Source organism: Labrus mixtus, chromosome 19, assembly GCF_963584025.1.
Source record: "Labrus mixtus chromosome 19, fLabMix1.1, whole genome shotgun sequence".
NCBI lineage: Eukaryota > Metazoa > Chordata > Actinopteri > Labriformes > Labridae > Labrus > Labrus mixtus.
Window position 1 is genome coordinate 3258177 of NC_083630.1, and position 13577 is coordinate 3271753.

The following is a 13577-nucleotide window of genomic DNA, read 5'->3' on the forward strand; positions in this document are numbered from 1 at the left end:
AAGACGACCTCTGTTTGAAGACTAAGAGGAGAGAAAGGAGATCTTTGATAACTGTTTATATGGAAAGTAACAAGCAAGCTGTTTTTCTTTTTTGTAGCTAAAGATAAAAACCGGCGGCCTGTAAGAATAAACCCAAACTCATAGTTTGCATTTGTAAAAGTTTGATTCAAAAGGTTTGTTTCTGTCAGAATGAATCATGTTGAAAAGCTGAAAAGCTCTTGTTGATGTTGTGTACTTATTTATGTGAAATGTTTCAGAACATCTTGATGATTTCTGTCTTTTCATATCATTTTAAGATCTTCTCCAGAAGCTTTATCCTGCAACAGGTGCAGCCAGAGGGAATTCTGGGAAAATATTAGTGACAGAGATGGCGCCCAAAACTTGGCATACCACCACAACGTCTGCAGTTTACAGCTGACAACCCCCCCCCCCCCCAAAACATCACACCTCACATCTGCAGTGTAGTCAAACAGAGAGCATGCAATCAGAGCCTGGCAGGAGGACAGACTCACATCAAAGCGTGTGTGTGTGTGTGTGTGTGTGTGTGTGTGTGTGTGTGTGTGTGTGTGTGTGTGTGTGTGTGTGTGTGTGTGTGTGTGTGAGCTGCGTTATCATTACAGCTCTGACATGTAACACTTCTCCTGGTCACATGTTTATTTGCTCACTCGTGGTGCTTTTGTCCTTTCCCAGTGGAAATAAAACGCCTCTCGAGGCTGGCAGACATCACGGCTGACTTTCAAGAAATTCCACAAGCGAGTGCTTTCTGGAACTAAACGAGTGCAGTAAATCCTCTTAAAATCCTTTTAGACAGCGTGGCAGCGCAGAGAAAAAGAGAAAGTTTCTTGCAGGCAAACATGTGCAGGTTTGTCGGGTTGATGTCGAGCTCTGGGGAAGGACACCAGCGCCAGTTTATTTCCTCAAGGCTGGAGAAGACTGTTAATACGACACACAGCCAACAGGACGAAGAGGAGCACAGAGTGTGTGTGTGTGTGTGTGTGTGTGTGTGTGTGTATCGACTGACGACTTCAAGGAAAGACTTCAGAGAAAGGACACTTTGGATGTGTGTACGGCTTAATTTTTTTTTCACATTCCAGAGAGTGAGGCTCTGCACGGTCTTTGTGTTGTATTCAGACTTGACGGGGAAATTTAACCTTCACATGTTTTTTAAATAACACCCCGAGCAGCTTAGATACATGACCGTTCTCTATGTTAATATATTAAAATATTACCACAGATTAGCAAGTGTGTGCTTTCTTCAATTCCTCATGTTTCAGTCTAAAATGATGAATTTGTTCTGGCAATAAATCTGGACGGGAGATATATTTGTATACTCAACATCAGGGCTGTTAAATTATTTATTATTATCCAGATTAATCGCTGAATTTCAATTGTTAATCCTGATTAATCACATTTTTAATAGCATGTCTTAGTTCCGCTCATTTGTATTTCCAAACTGTTTTTGTTGTATGCTTTTATTTTGTAATTTGTAGTGTCTTAAGCTAAGTTTGCTTTACTTCCTATGTGGATTAAAGTACCTGCTTTTATTTTGAAAAGACAGGAACTGATGTTAATGTTCAAATGTCGTGTCAAATGTTTGAATCTTTGTTTCTAGTCTTTAAATTTTATGTCGCAAATGGAGCCGCTGTGATGTGAGAAAAATGTCAGATTGTTTGACAATAAAGTCCAATCAATCAACTTAACCAAAGATATGTGAACTCACTCCAGATCGATAAGTTAATAAAATCAGCTGAAGGGAATGGTAAAAAGGTGACATGTTCGAAGTCACCAGGTGGATATTATATCACTTATGACTCGTTAGGTGAGCCATCCATGATTTTATTTTGAAGTGAAATGAGCCGTTCAAAGTTTTTCTCAATTCAGGACGTCAAAACCGACTACCTCTAACGACCTTTTATCCTTTTATAAAGCAGCTAAAGCAGCGCCTGTTTTCTCTTTTCAAACACGAGTTTAACTCACTACAAGCGTGTTAAACATCGTAGATCAACCCAGACAGGAAGTCAGACAGGGGAACGCACAGAGCGTCGGGTCAATTTCCAAATAAAACACAATACACAAGTGGGGCAGGGCGCACGGCGTCCGATGGAGTAAAACCGTCGCTCTGAACAAAAGCAGCGCACACGGAGTGTGTGGAACTTTGCTGTGATCGATATATGGAGAATTCTGGGTCCACAACCTCGGTTTTTATAATTCTGAGATCTCATGAATGGAGCCAAATGTTTAGTTTACAGTCGATGTTACAGCTACAACTATTTTATATAAAGACACAAAGGGGCCATCACAGAGACCTTTGACTTTTCACCCTTGAGTCCATGTGGAGCTTTGTGTTAAATATTCATGTATGAATAAGTGTTCCTATAGAGAGACAGAAAACTTATTCTCTCTATCCCGGGCTGATGCAGCGGCATAACAACTAAAAATCAGTGTGACTATCGACTCAGGGCAGTTTGACTTTAGATTAAAATTTGTCTCCTGAAATGAAGTTTTAAATGGCTGTCAACAAGTGCAGCAGATCCAGCTTGCATGTCTTTAGGCTCCAATTTTCTGAAGTTTCTCCAAAACTTGTTTCCTCGTTCTGATTGCCATTTACATATTTGGGTAAATGAGCACAGGATTGTGCTCGCTGGTTTGTTTGTCGATTTGCTCTTTGCTTTTCTATCTCCTTTGGGCCACAGATTGAATTAATGTTTGTAGACACAGTGATGCCACACATGAGGAAACAGGAGATCCTGCAAAATTACAAAACTCTCCCAATTACAGCTCTGCAAACACCCCAAAAAAAAAAACTAATTTTGGGGCGGTGATGCAGATTTCTTTTGTGTCAGAGGCACAAGGACAATAATTAGCTTCATTTACATGCTTTCCTATTTAAAGAGAACAACAAACACACACACTGTTTACTCCAGACTCCAGCTTTGCAGAAGACACACAAACGCACCAACTATCACGTGCAAACACACAGAAGATTTCCTGTTTTTTTTTTTTTTTTACTGGATGCAGAAGACTCTGACACATTTAAAATGCCAGCCTGCTCACACATATCTTTATCAGCACTGCCACTGTTTCTCAATCCGTCCTCGCTCTTTTTACCTCCTATCTCCTCTCCTCCTTAATTACTTGTTGGGAGGTGTTTGGCTTCTCGCTGCACGCCTGCTGTTTTGGTCATTACAGGCCCCTGTAGGAAGTGAAGGAGCTGCCAAAGAAGCTCAGCAGCAGACAGGCGCTGAGTGTGTGTGTGTGTGTGTGTGTGCTCACCTGGGGTAAATGAGGACAGCTCTTCCTGCTGGCTTTGAGGCCTGTCGGGCCCTCGGGGGCTGTCCTGATATTGAACAGGGCCTGCAGAGCGCACTGGGCCGCCTGGTTCTTTGCCAGCTTCTTGCTGCGACCGCTGCCCTCGAATATCCGCCCGTCCACGCGCACCGCCATCACAAAACTACGCAGCCGCCGGCCCTCAGCTCGCTCCGACAGGCAGGCGTACCGCAGGCCCGGCCGGAGCTCATTCAACAAAGCCACGGGGCTCTTAGGGGCCTCTGGCTCTGGAACGATCCCCCCCAGTCTCTGCTGAGCCTGCACCATCAGGTCCAGAGTGTGACGGAGCAGCCGCCCGTGTCTCAGCAGCTCACTGGACAGCAGCTCGCTCTCCGCAGCCGAGCCGCAGAGCGAGAAACCGTCTGAGCACGGCGACGACTCAAACTCTTTAAAGAGCGTGTCGGGGAAGTCGGCCTGGTCCGAGGTGAAGTCTGCTGAGGGGTTTGAGATGTTCCCCATCGCCAGGTGGGCCTGAGGGGCGTTGGGGAACTGGATGAAGGACTTGAGTGCGAACTCTGCGGCCCTCATCTTGGCCTTCTTCTTTGTGGGACCGATTCCCTCGAAGGTCAGCCCGTTGACCTCCACGGCGATGGAGAAGACGGGGGCGTGGACCGGGCCGGTCTGAGACACCACGCGGTACTGCAGGCCGGGCCGCAGCTCGTTCAGCTGCACCAACGCGTTCTTCGGAGCCTCGGACCACGACAGCTTCTTGTAGATTCGGCGGAGCTGACACATGTGGCCATTTTTGTCCTCCTCCAGCGGCCGCTTCCTCTTCAGACCGGAGCTCCCGCCTCTCGCTGAGTCGGAGCAGAAGAGAGACTCAGCAGAGCGATCCTCTAAGTTCCCGATGTTACGGTTCTCCTTTACCTCTGCGCTGCTCGTACCTGCAATAAACAGCAGGAACAGAAAGGACATGAAGGGATGAGAAACAAGAGGAAAGAAAGCAGTCATTACTGTGTGACTCACATTTATCAGACTGAATCAAAATCTCACACAGCAGACTGAGCCACTCGACACACAATGCAATGATAATGAACAGATCTACAATCATCTCCCTGAGCCCACTTCAGACCACAGCTCCACCATGTTTAAGTGTTTTAAAATACAAATACAAATCCCTGAAAAACGGCCGCGTTATCTGCCAAATCATCCCGTAATCTGCCTCCAAATTGGTTCTGAATCTGAGCCGTGCGGAGGGAAACACGGGTCCCTGTGGCCAATGCAAAGCATCAATCCTATTTGTAATGGGGGGTGGGTATCACATCATTCCAAGAAAGGATAAAAATGTGTGCAGCCGCGCTTTATTTCACACTTCTCTCCTCTGTGAGAGCAAAGTCTGAGCAGCTGCGACACGCTCTTCAAACCTTGTTACGGGGAAGTGGCGGCGTATTGCATTTCTGATGGGAAATGAACAAAAATACGACGTTCAGATCTCGCAGCGAGAATGTTAATGGTGGAGTGGGAGGCTGGGATCAAGTGCTGACATTCAGTGGTGGGCTGGAGCCGCTCCAGATGAGGCGTGCATGTACATATCTAATGACTTCTTTATGACAGATCACTTTTTAAAAGCACATAATCAAATAGTCAGTTTCCCCAAAATGACTGAGAGAGGGGGGGGGGAGCTTACTTAAACTGTCCTCGTCCTCTGTGCTGCTGGTCCCCGGGCTGATGTACTTGAAAGGAGCGATCAATGCTGACAGCATACTGACTTTCTCTGAGGAGAGACAAAAGACACGCAGAGTCAACAAGAGGGCAGACACGCACACATGTTCTGATAGTTTTATCGATTGAAGCCGCAGATTGGCGTAAACACAACAGGGACATGTGAGCATGCACGCAAGGATCCCCCTCTGTGAACCCACCACCATGTTTACATGCACACAAACTTACACACACACACACACACACACACACACACACACACACACACACACACGCACACCTGAGGAGGTATGAAACTGACTTCATCTAAAGTCAAAGACAGAATTGGTTAGATCTGTGCGAGGTTGCTGCTTATGAAAAGTGAGTTGAAGGCTTTTTTAGCTTGTTGGCTTCATGCATTAGCGACATCAGTCATCAAATAACTTCCATTGGGTTCCATGAAAAAATTAAATAATATCATGGAGAAAACAACATACCGCCAGCCTGGTAGCCTGGCGGTCAGTGTGCATGCCCCATGTACAGAGGCTTAAGGTCCATGTTCGACCAGTAGCTCCTTTCTCTCTCTCTCTCTCCGGTCTCCGACTTACCCACTGTCCTATCTCTAAAACAAAGGAATAAAAAGACCCAAAATGTGCACATACCTAAAAAATAACCTGTTTAAAGTGTGTGCTGTATGTTACTTAACTTTTCTGTTTGATTTGATTTAAACATTACAATCTTTCCTAGACACAAACACGCTCTACGGTGTTGAACTTCTTTTCTCTCTCTCAACTTGTCAACACTTTCTCTCTCCTGTGTCTCCTGAGGTTCCGCTGCTGTCCAGGTGTGCGTGTTGTTTACAGTATGAGGCCCTATTAGAGCCATCGCCCGCTCTGCTGCACCCTCCACGCAGCGCTGAGCAGAATTGACGGATCGGTCTGGCTCCTTAATTACACCCCCTCTCTCTTCCCAACATCAGCTAATGATCAATAAGAGAGAGAGAGAGAGAGAGGAAGCAGGAGGTGGACAGGAGGAGGAGGAGGTGATGAAGTGAGAGAAAGAGGAAAATGTGTTCTTGTAGGTGTGAGGAAGGTGAGAGGGTGAGCCCGGGGTCGAGCGTGAGCGGCCTCAGTCCTGGATCTTTGGCGTCTCAGAGAGCTGCATAAACGCTACATCAGATCACAGCGCTATAAACATGTTGTGATAAGAGTGTGAGGTTGTGAATGAGCGCGGCCCCCCTCCCGGCTCTTCACAGCTCTAGAGGGGCTCGATGAGTCACACACACACACACACACACACATGGATACGCTCTTAACACAGAGGCTGGAGCTGAGCTGGACCTGACGGGCCAACATCACAATACGAGCGTTTACATTCTGACCTAATTACAGAGCAAAGCCCAACACGAGCAGCAATTTGGCCCTGAACGACTCCCCTGGCCAACAGGGTCATTATCCCAACCATATTCAAATCAGTCTGTATTGTTTTTTAAAGCCCCTAAAGGCCCGTTTACAGTGAACCAACATGGCTGCCGTGTGGGTTTACAAAGGAGCACGATTAGAGGTGAATCAGAGACTGTTTGTCTACAGTGTCTCTGCTTAGTCCTGCTTCTGACTGTTTACTTAATTACAGGTCATTATCACCGGAGTCTGACCCGTCCAACCGGGGCCTGAAAGGTGTAATGTGCCTGTAAGGTACATGTGATAATACAGTTATGTCCAGAGGTCTGAACCATCAGGTTGTGCAGAGTCAAAGGGCCCAGCGGGCAGAGAAACACAGGTCATGAGCTGTAAAACCACACGATGCTACAGTACAAGATCATTTGATCTCCTCTGACACTCAGCAAACACTTTGATATTTAATAGATCTGGTTTATGTGTAGTACCAAGAAGAGAGGAAAAAATGTGATACCTGATGCTTTCCTTTTGGACTTAACTTCAAATTTAGGTCGTACAAGTTTTGAGGATATTGAGTTTGTTACAATACTTCAAGAGATGTTCCTGAATGTATCTTCCCTACATGCACTCTGTGAGTAGTTACACACACTAACATTTTTCCTCATAGTCCACTGCACAGCTCCTACATTACACCTTTTGTACATTTTCAGGGCCCGAGCACGAACCGTGCGAGGACCCTCTTGAAACCCTAGCGATTATTATTCTTCTTTTTATTGTTCCTCCTCTTTGCGGCCACTTTTGAGGGCCTGAACGTGCCCGAAAACTCACCAAACTTTCTACGGTCAAAATTTTATATTTTGGTGGTTTCGTGAAAAAAAATTGCAAAATCGCTCAGTGGCGCCCCCTTGAAATTTTCAAAATGGCCTCCCCATAAAGGGTTTTTTCACGTACACTCACGAAAATTGGTACGCATATTAAGCTTCTCGGGACGGACTAAAAATCCTCTTGCAGCATTTCAAAAAACCGACAGGAAGTCCACAAATTAAAGTTGAATTTCACGATAATGGCCCAAAATCGCAGATTTCAGCCTTCCTATTTGAACACACTTGTCCGAGGGTGCTCATCCGATCGATGCAATCTCAGTGTCAGTGTGTTCTAGACAGGCTCAACATATCTCGTTTTGTGCTGCACGTTATTTCGTCAAAGGGCGTGGCCGTGGCGTGCGTTTTAAGTTTTTAGAGCGTTTTGGCAACTTGCCAAAAAAGTAAATGCTTATCTCTCTGCCATCTAGTGTTCATGCATGATACAGGACCTGACCTGAACACATCCATGATTGACATTTTTCGATTAGTCACAGCGCCACCTGTTGACAACAGGAAGTTACTGCTTCTCAGTTAGCATTAGCCATTGCTACACGGTAGCTCATTTTCCCGTCAAAATTGGTGTGGACCATGCTAACACCTTGGCCATACAACACTTTCAAGCTCAAACGCCTACGTCCAACACTGTCGCCATACGGATGCATCACTCACCATCAAACAGGAAGTAGTTTTTTCACATAGTCATACTGTCCCCAAACTTCATACATATGATCCTGATAGTAAAGTCAAACATCTTATACCGTTTAACTGAGAGGGTGTGGCTTAATGGCTCAGTGCCCTACAATGTGTACCCCCTACAATATTTCAAACATTCAGCCCCCACAGCATGTTGAACCTACAATTCTGAACCTACTGTGTTCAGTTGGCCTCTGAACACATTGACAAAACAATAATAAAGTTTAACCATAGTGCCCCCTACTGCAAAGAATAAGTACTACCTCCCATATACAATGTCAGATTTTCACCTAATTTCAAATGAACAATGTTAGTACTGGCCTGATCACATCTAACCTAATACAATTATTCCATTAACATAGCGCCCCCACCCCCCACTGGAAAGAGGCGGTACTGCATCTCAGATACTTTGTCTGAACTCATTGAAATTTCACAGGTATGATCAGGGTTGGCCTCTGAACACATAGACATAACAATAGTGAACTTTAACCATAGCGCCCCCTACTGCAAGGAATAAGTACTACATCCTATATAGAATGCTCAATTTGCTCCATATTTCATAGCTATCATGACAGTGCCATCCTGAACTGCTCTACCTCAAAATGTTCTGTGATCTTCATTACGCTGCCTATTTCAGCATACCATAGTATGACTTTTACACAAATTGGACTGCACGGTCTGCTGCTTAGCCATGTTCCGCTGCTGCTGCACTCCCGCGGTTGCAACACACCCCGACATGCACAGGGGTGCGAGGGCCCTTCATCACCGCTTGCGGTTTTAATTATTTTTTATTTTTATATTTTACATTTTTAAATTCTATTTTATATATTGTAATATCTTCTTATACTGTATTATTTGTATTTGTAAGTTGTTGCTAGTTCTGCTTTATTTCCTTGTTAATTGTTTAGCACCAATACACCAAGTCAAATTCCTTGTATGTGTAAATGTACTTTGCAATAAAACCCGATTCTGATTCTGATTCTGATTCTGATTCTGCAGGGGGCGCTGGAGTCCCATCGATGGTGGTCTCCATGCTGGAAATGCTGTCTCAGTCTAACTTTCAGTCAACCTAACGACAGGCTGAGAGCTGGAGCTGAGGCGGGTTTTAAACCTCCTGACAAACCGTTACACCGCGCCCACCTGTCAATCAGGTCAGCTACACGCCTTATTGTGAATAACTCTTATCCTTCATCAAATCAAAACTGATGGGTCATCAAAACATTCACCCCCCGTACAGTGTGTGTCGATCGAGACATGAGCTAATCAGACCTATTTGTTTTTTTGAACCAGGCTGTAAACATGTTAATCTCTGTTGTAAAAACAGGCTTTTTAGAATGGGTGTGTATGTGACTTCCTGTGCTTCTGCAGCCAGCCTCTAGTGGACACTCCAGGAACTGCAGGAATTTGAACCGGAGGTTTCATCTTTGGAAAAAAACACTGTAGGATAATTTCTAAACACATCACAGAAGGTTTGTTCTTAGAACAAATGTAAATGTTACCTGTAACTTATTGCACATTTTAAACAGATTTACTATTTTTAAAGCTAAATTTTATAACCTTTATTTAATGTTTGCTTTTGTAAAATATTCTCTTTCATTCGACGCCGAGAAGAAACTAATTCTACACACCATCCTGAGTGTTGGACACATCAGTGAGCTGAAGAAAAGCCTGAATAGACATTCAGAGTGTTTTTATTTAATGAATGAGTTCACAGTCAGAATAGAGCGTCTCTGTCTGTAGAGCCCTTCAGGTTTGTATAATTCAAAGAAACCGTCAGAAACCATTCTTTTCACTTTCAATGGACCACCAGTTTATCTGAAATGTCTCAGGAAGTGAAAATATCATAGTGTGTTCAATAACTCTGCCTAAAAGGACTGAGCGGCAGTAAGCAGAGCAGTTTAGAGGTCAACCTCCAAATGTCAGCTGAGATGATCGCCGTCTGAAAGCTTCATGAAACTCACTTGACTGATTTATGAGTGTGTAACATCTGAGGACGTCAAACTGCTCAGATAATAAAAGTCTGTAGAACAACAACACAACTGCTTCGTTTCTTCAGATTCAAGTATTCACAGCTACATCGTGCCAGTCAGCAGACCTCCATGACACCAATTACCTGCTGGGAATGTGAGAGCTTTAATTAGGAAGTCCTGCTAATAATGATGTAATGTTATGCTAATTAAAGGTGAATGTATCTGAAAGAAAGGGTCCGTTTCCAGCGATGCAATTATTGATTCATTGTTAGCGTTTATTGTCGTGTAGACTTAATTGCACGCTTGGCTGTGCTGAGATTTTTCACATACTGGGTAGTAGGTTACATTTAATTAGAACTAATTAAAATAATTGTTCTCCTCGTCTCTATTTTCACAATCATTAGTATCAAATCACGACGGTCGTTATTTCAGGGAGAACTTTTTGAATAGCTTCGTCCGTCGGAGGAAGTCGTAGTCGAGCACGAGGATCGTTCCACTTCAGCTCTACGGGGGTCTTTAAAGTCTTTACATAGATTTGTCTGTTTTCTCCAAATAATTCATGACCACTTGGACCGATCATCGCCCTAGTTTTCAGCCTTTTTTCGGCCGATTCGACATGTTGAATTGCCGTCGGTGGTCGACGAGAGGGATCTCTCTGACTGGCTGTTGGGAGGTTTCATTTCTCGCCAGCTCTCCTCTCAGGTTCTGTAAAGCCCCTTGAGCATGCCGCTGTAGTATCCATGCTTTCACCCATTAGTGCGGTTTCTCCTTATTTGTCTCCTCTGCCTCTTCTTTTCTCTTTTCACTAAAAGACCAAGAGCTGACAACGCCAGCGCCATTTTCAACTTTTAATCAGACATTAATATGTGTCCCTATATTGTGTCTACAAACCCCCCCAATGACGAGAAGAGTCCACCCTCTCCGCCTCTAAATACGTCCGCTCAGAGCTGACTGGAGTGCTTTGAAACAGTCTCTCTGCTGTTACTAACACAGTCAGCTGCTTTCTAGGAAGTCCATCTGGCAGCCAGACTGTTAGCACACCTGAAGGATCGTCCACACAGAGACCACGTGCAGTGTTCTCAGTAAACACCTCACACATGGTGTCTTCTGCTCTGATAAAGAGGTTTAAACTGTTTGTGTCACATGTGGTGTCACATCAGTAAAAACACATCCTCAGACAGCCCTGACAGGAAACCAGAGCTTCATTAGGAAGGTCATTTTAAATCTAGAAGTCCCTCCTGCTGCCGAGTTCACCACACGTACACCGCTGATGTGGACACAGTTACCTTACACGCCCTTCACGCTATCTGTCATCCATCCCTTCTTATTCAGCAGCCAGCCGAGTGATGAGACAATGCATGCCAATAGTCTCTCTGTCCACCCGCTCACCCCCGCTTCCCTGCAGCAGGACGCAGAGACCAACAGGCTCATCTGTTTCCTCCGCACGCACGCACGCACGCACGCACGCACACACACACACACAGGAGAGCCAGGTGAGATAGGAGAGCACTGGCAGGGGGCCATACACTCTGGTAGTGACAACGCTGCTGATGGTGTCCATTCACAATGAGCCCTCTCTCTCTCTCCCTCTCTCTCCATCCTTCACTTCCTGTATCAGTTCTGAGGAGAAGGTAATGAGCCCAATCAGATTTCCCCCTGGCTCAGCATAACGGATGGGTCAGATGAGCGACAGGAGACACGAGTGAAACCGGTGCTGGGGGAAATCATTGACTCTCTCTCCCTCCCTCTCCCTCTCTCGCTCTCTTTCTTCCTGCAGGCCTCGGAATGAAAATCACTGAGTCACTACATGAGAGGCGGCATTGTTTCTGCAAAGCTCTCCAAAACATCTTCCTCTCACATCAAACATCTGATCTCTGAGCAAAGAAAGTGAACACCCATTTCCTGCATCTTCAACCTGGGCTCTGATTTGATCGATTTTTGGCGTACAAGTGACGTATATGAAATGCACAAAAAGTTTGGGCATTGCTCCTGCAGACTCTTTTCAGCCGGCGGCCATGACACAGGTCATAAAGACTGTGAAGTGATCTCTGCTGACTCGTGCTTCAAACGTATCAAAGAAGTCTCTCCACAGAAGTTCTCCAGCTCAGCTTGTGATTCTAAGTGTCTGACAACATTACAGAAAGGATTCCCACAGAGAAGTCTTTTTTAACACAGAGAACAGCTGTTACACCCCTCTCATCGAAGCCACCCAACTCCACTGGAAAAAAAAATGTAAATCTTTTGAAACAGATGCTAAAATAAAACTTCTATAGTCGAGCGTTTTCAAAGATTCTGTATGTGCTTGTGTAAATGTGCATACATGTATGTACGCCCGTCTGTGATCTTACTTGTGCTCTCTCTCTGTTTTAAAAAGTGTTCTTATTATCCACAAACCTCTGTTTTTTAACTTAGTGTTTTATTCTACTCAACTTCATTATTTTAGTTAATTTGAGGCTGTTTCTTACTCTCGTTTTGAATATTTCTTTTTATTGTCTGATCTTCTTAGAGAACCCCCCAGTTTACTTTTGTGGTCTTGTACTTGTCTGTCTTCTGTTTCTTTGAGTGATTTGTTGTCTGTCTTTTAATTGATGCTGTAACCACTCGATGTCGTTGTAAATGAGGGATGCCCCACAATGATCTCTCGAATATAAAGGTTGATTGAATGAATAATAAAAATGTACCTCGTGCGATATTTGAGTTGTTGGTCCACAGCTGAGTTGGTAGATACGTTTGTTTTTTGTTATTATGTGATACTTAAACATTATGTTGGACTAAAACCAAGCAGCAACATCCAGTGATGAAAAATGAAGCCGATGCTGAAGTGTAAAATCCTGCAGTTCCCTGAGTGTCCACTAGAGGCTGGCTGCAGAAGCACAGGAAGTCACATACACACCCATTCTAAAAAGCCTGTTTTTACAGCAGAGATTAACATGTTTACAGCCTGGTTCAAAAAAACAAATAAGTCTGATTAGCTCATGTCTCAATCGACACACACTGTACGGGGGGATTTATTTATTTTTTTTAAGTTTATGTTTTGATTGTTCCTGTAGCTGTAGCCGTAGCTGTGCTGTCTGACAGGTGGGCACGGTAAAACGGTTTGTCAGGAATATAAAAAACTATACAAACTGTTCATTTATATGATGTTGGGCATCATAAAGATGCCTCAGAGCTACAGAACCAGACGTCCTATTCCTCATTTATGACTCCTTGTTGCAGAGTGCAGGACTAAGATGTGAGGAAAGAGGCCACTGACTTACACTAACTGTGCTGTTTACCCTGGATTTCTCTGCACACACAAACATGTCTACGCTGTGGGTAGACATGTGATGTCTCATGTTCTCTGAAGCTCAGTTCGATATTTTATTGACTGTTGTGTAAAAACAAACTGTCAGCTGGGAGAGCTCGCTCACATCAAACATCCAGCGATTATTACCCCGTCAGACTCTCCCACCTGTCAGAGTGGGTGTGAGAGAGTTTCTGCACATGCAGGATGGATGTTAGGATCCTTCACAGTTAGGGGAATGTGTGAGCACAACATGCTGAGGCTCTGTTTGCTACGAGGACAGAGAGAGTGAAGCTGATGATGTGTGAGCACAGATTGATGGATATTTAGCACCTGATTAGCAGCAGTGAGGCCATCTGCTTTACATGTACTCCTCTGGACATGAAGGCCAAGGACACAGAGT

General features: G+C 44.5%; 1 protein-coding gene across 2 annotated transcripts in view; it reads right to left on the minus strand.

The window, feature by feature from the left end:
• The window catches only part of adarb2 (adenosine deaminase RNA specific B2 (inactive)), a 169374-nt gene that overhangs the window by 49268 nt on the left and 106529 nt on the right, over positions 1-13577 (minus strand). For both annotated transcript variants that reach the window (XM_061063934.1, XM_061063935.1), the window contains exons 2-3: positions 4955-5041; positions 3274-4211 (exon numbers count right to left, since the gene is read on the minus strand). In XM_061063934.1, coding sequence (XP_060919917.1) covers positions 3274-4211; positions 4955-5041 — 1025 coding nt within the window. The remainder of the gene's footprint in view (positions 1-3273; positions 4212-4954; positions 5042-13577) is intronic.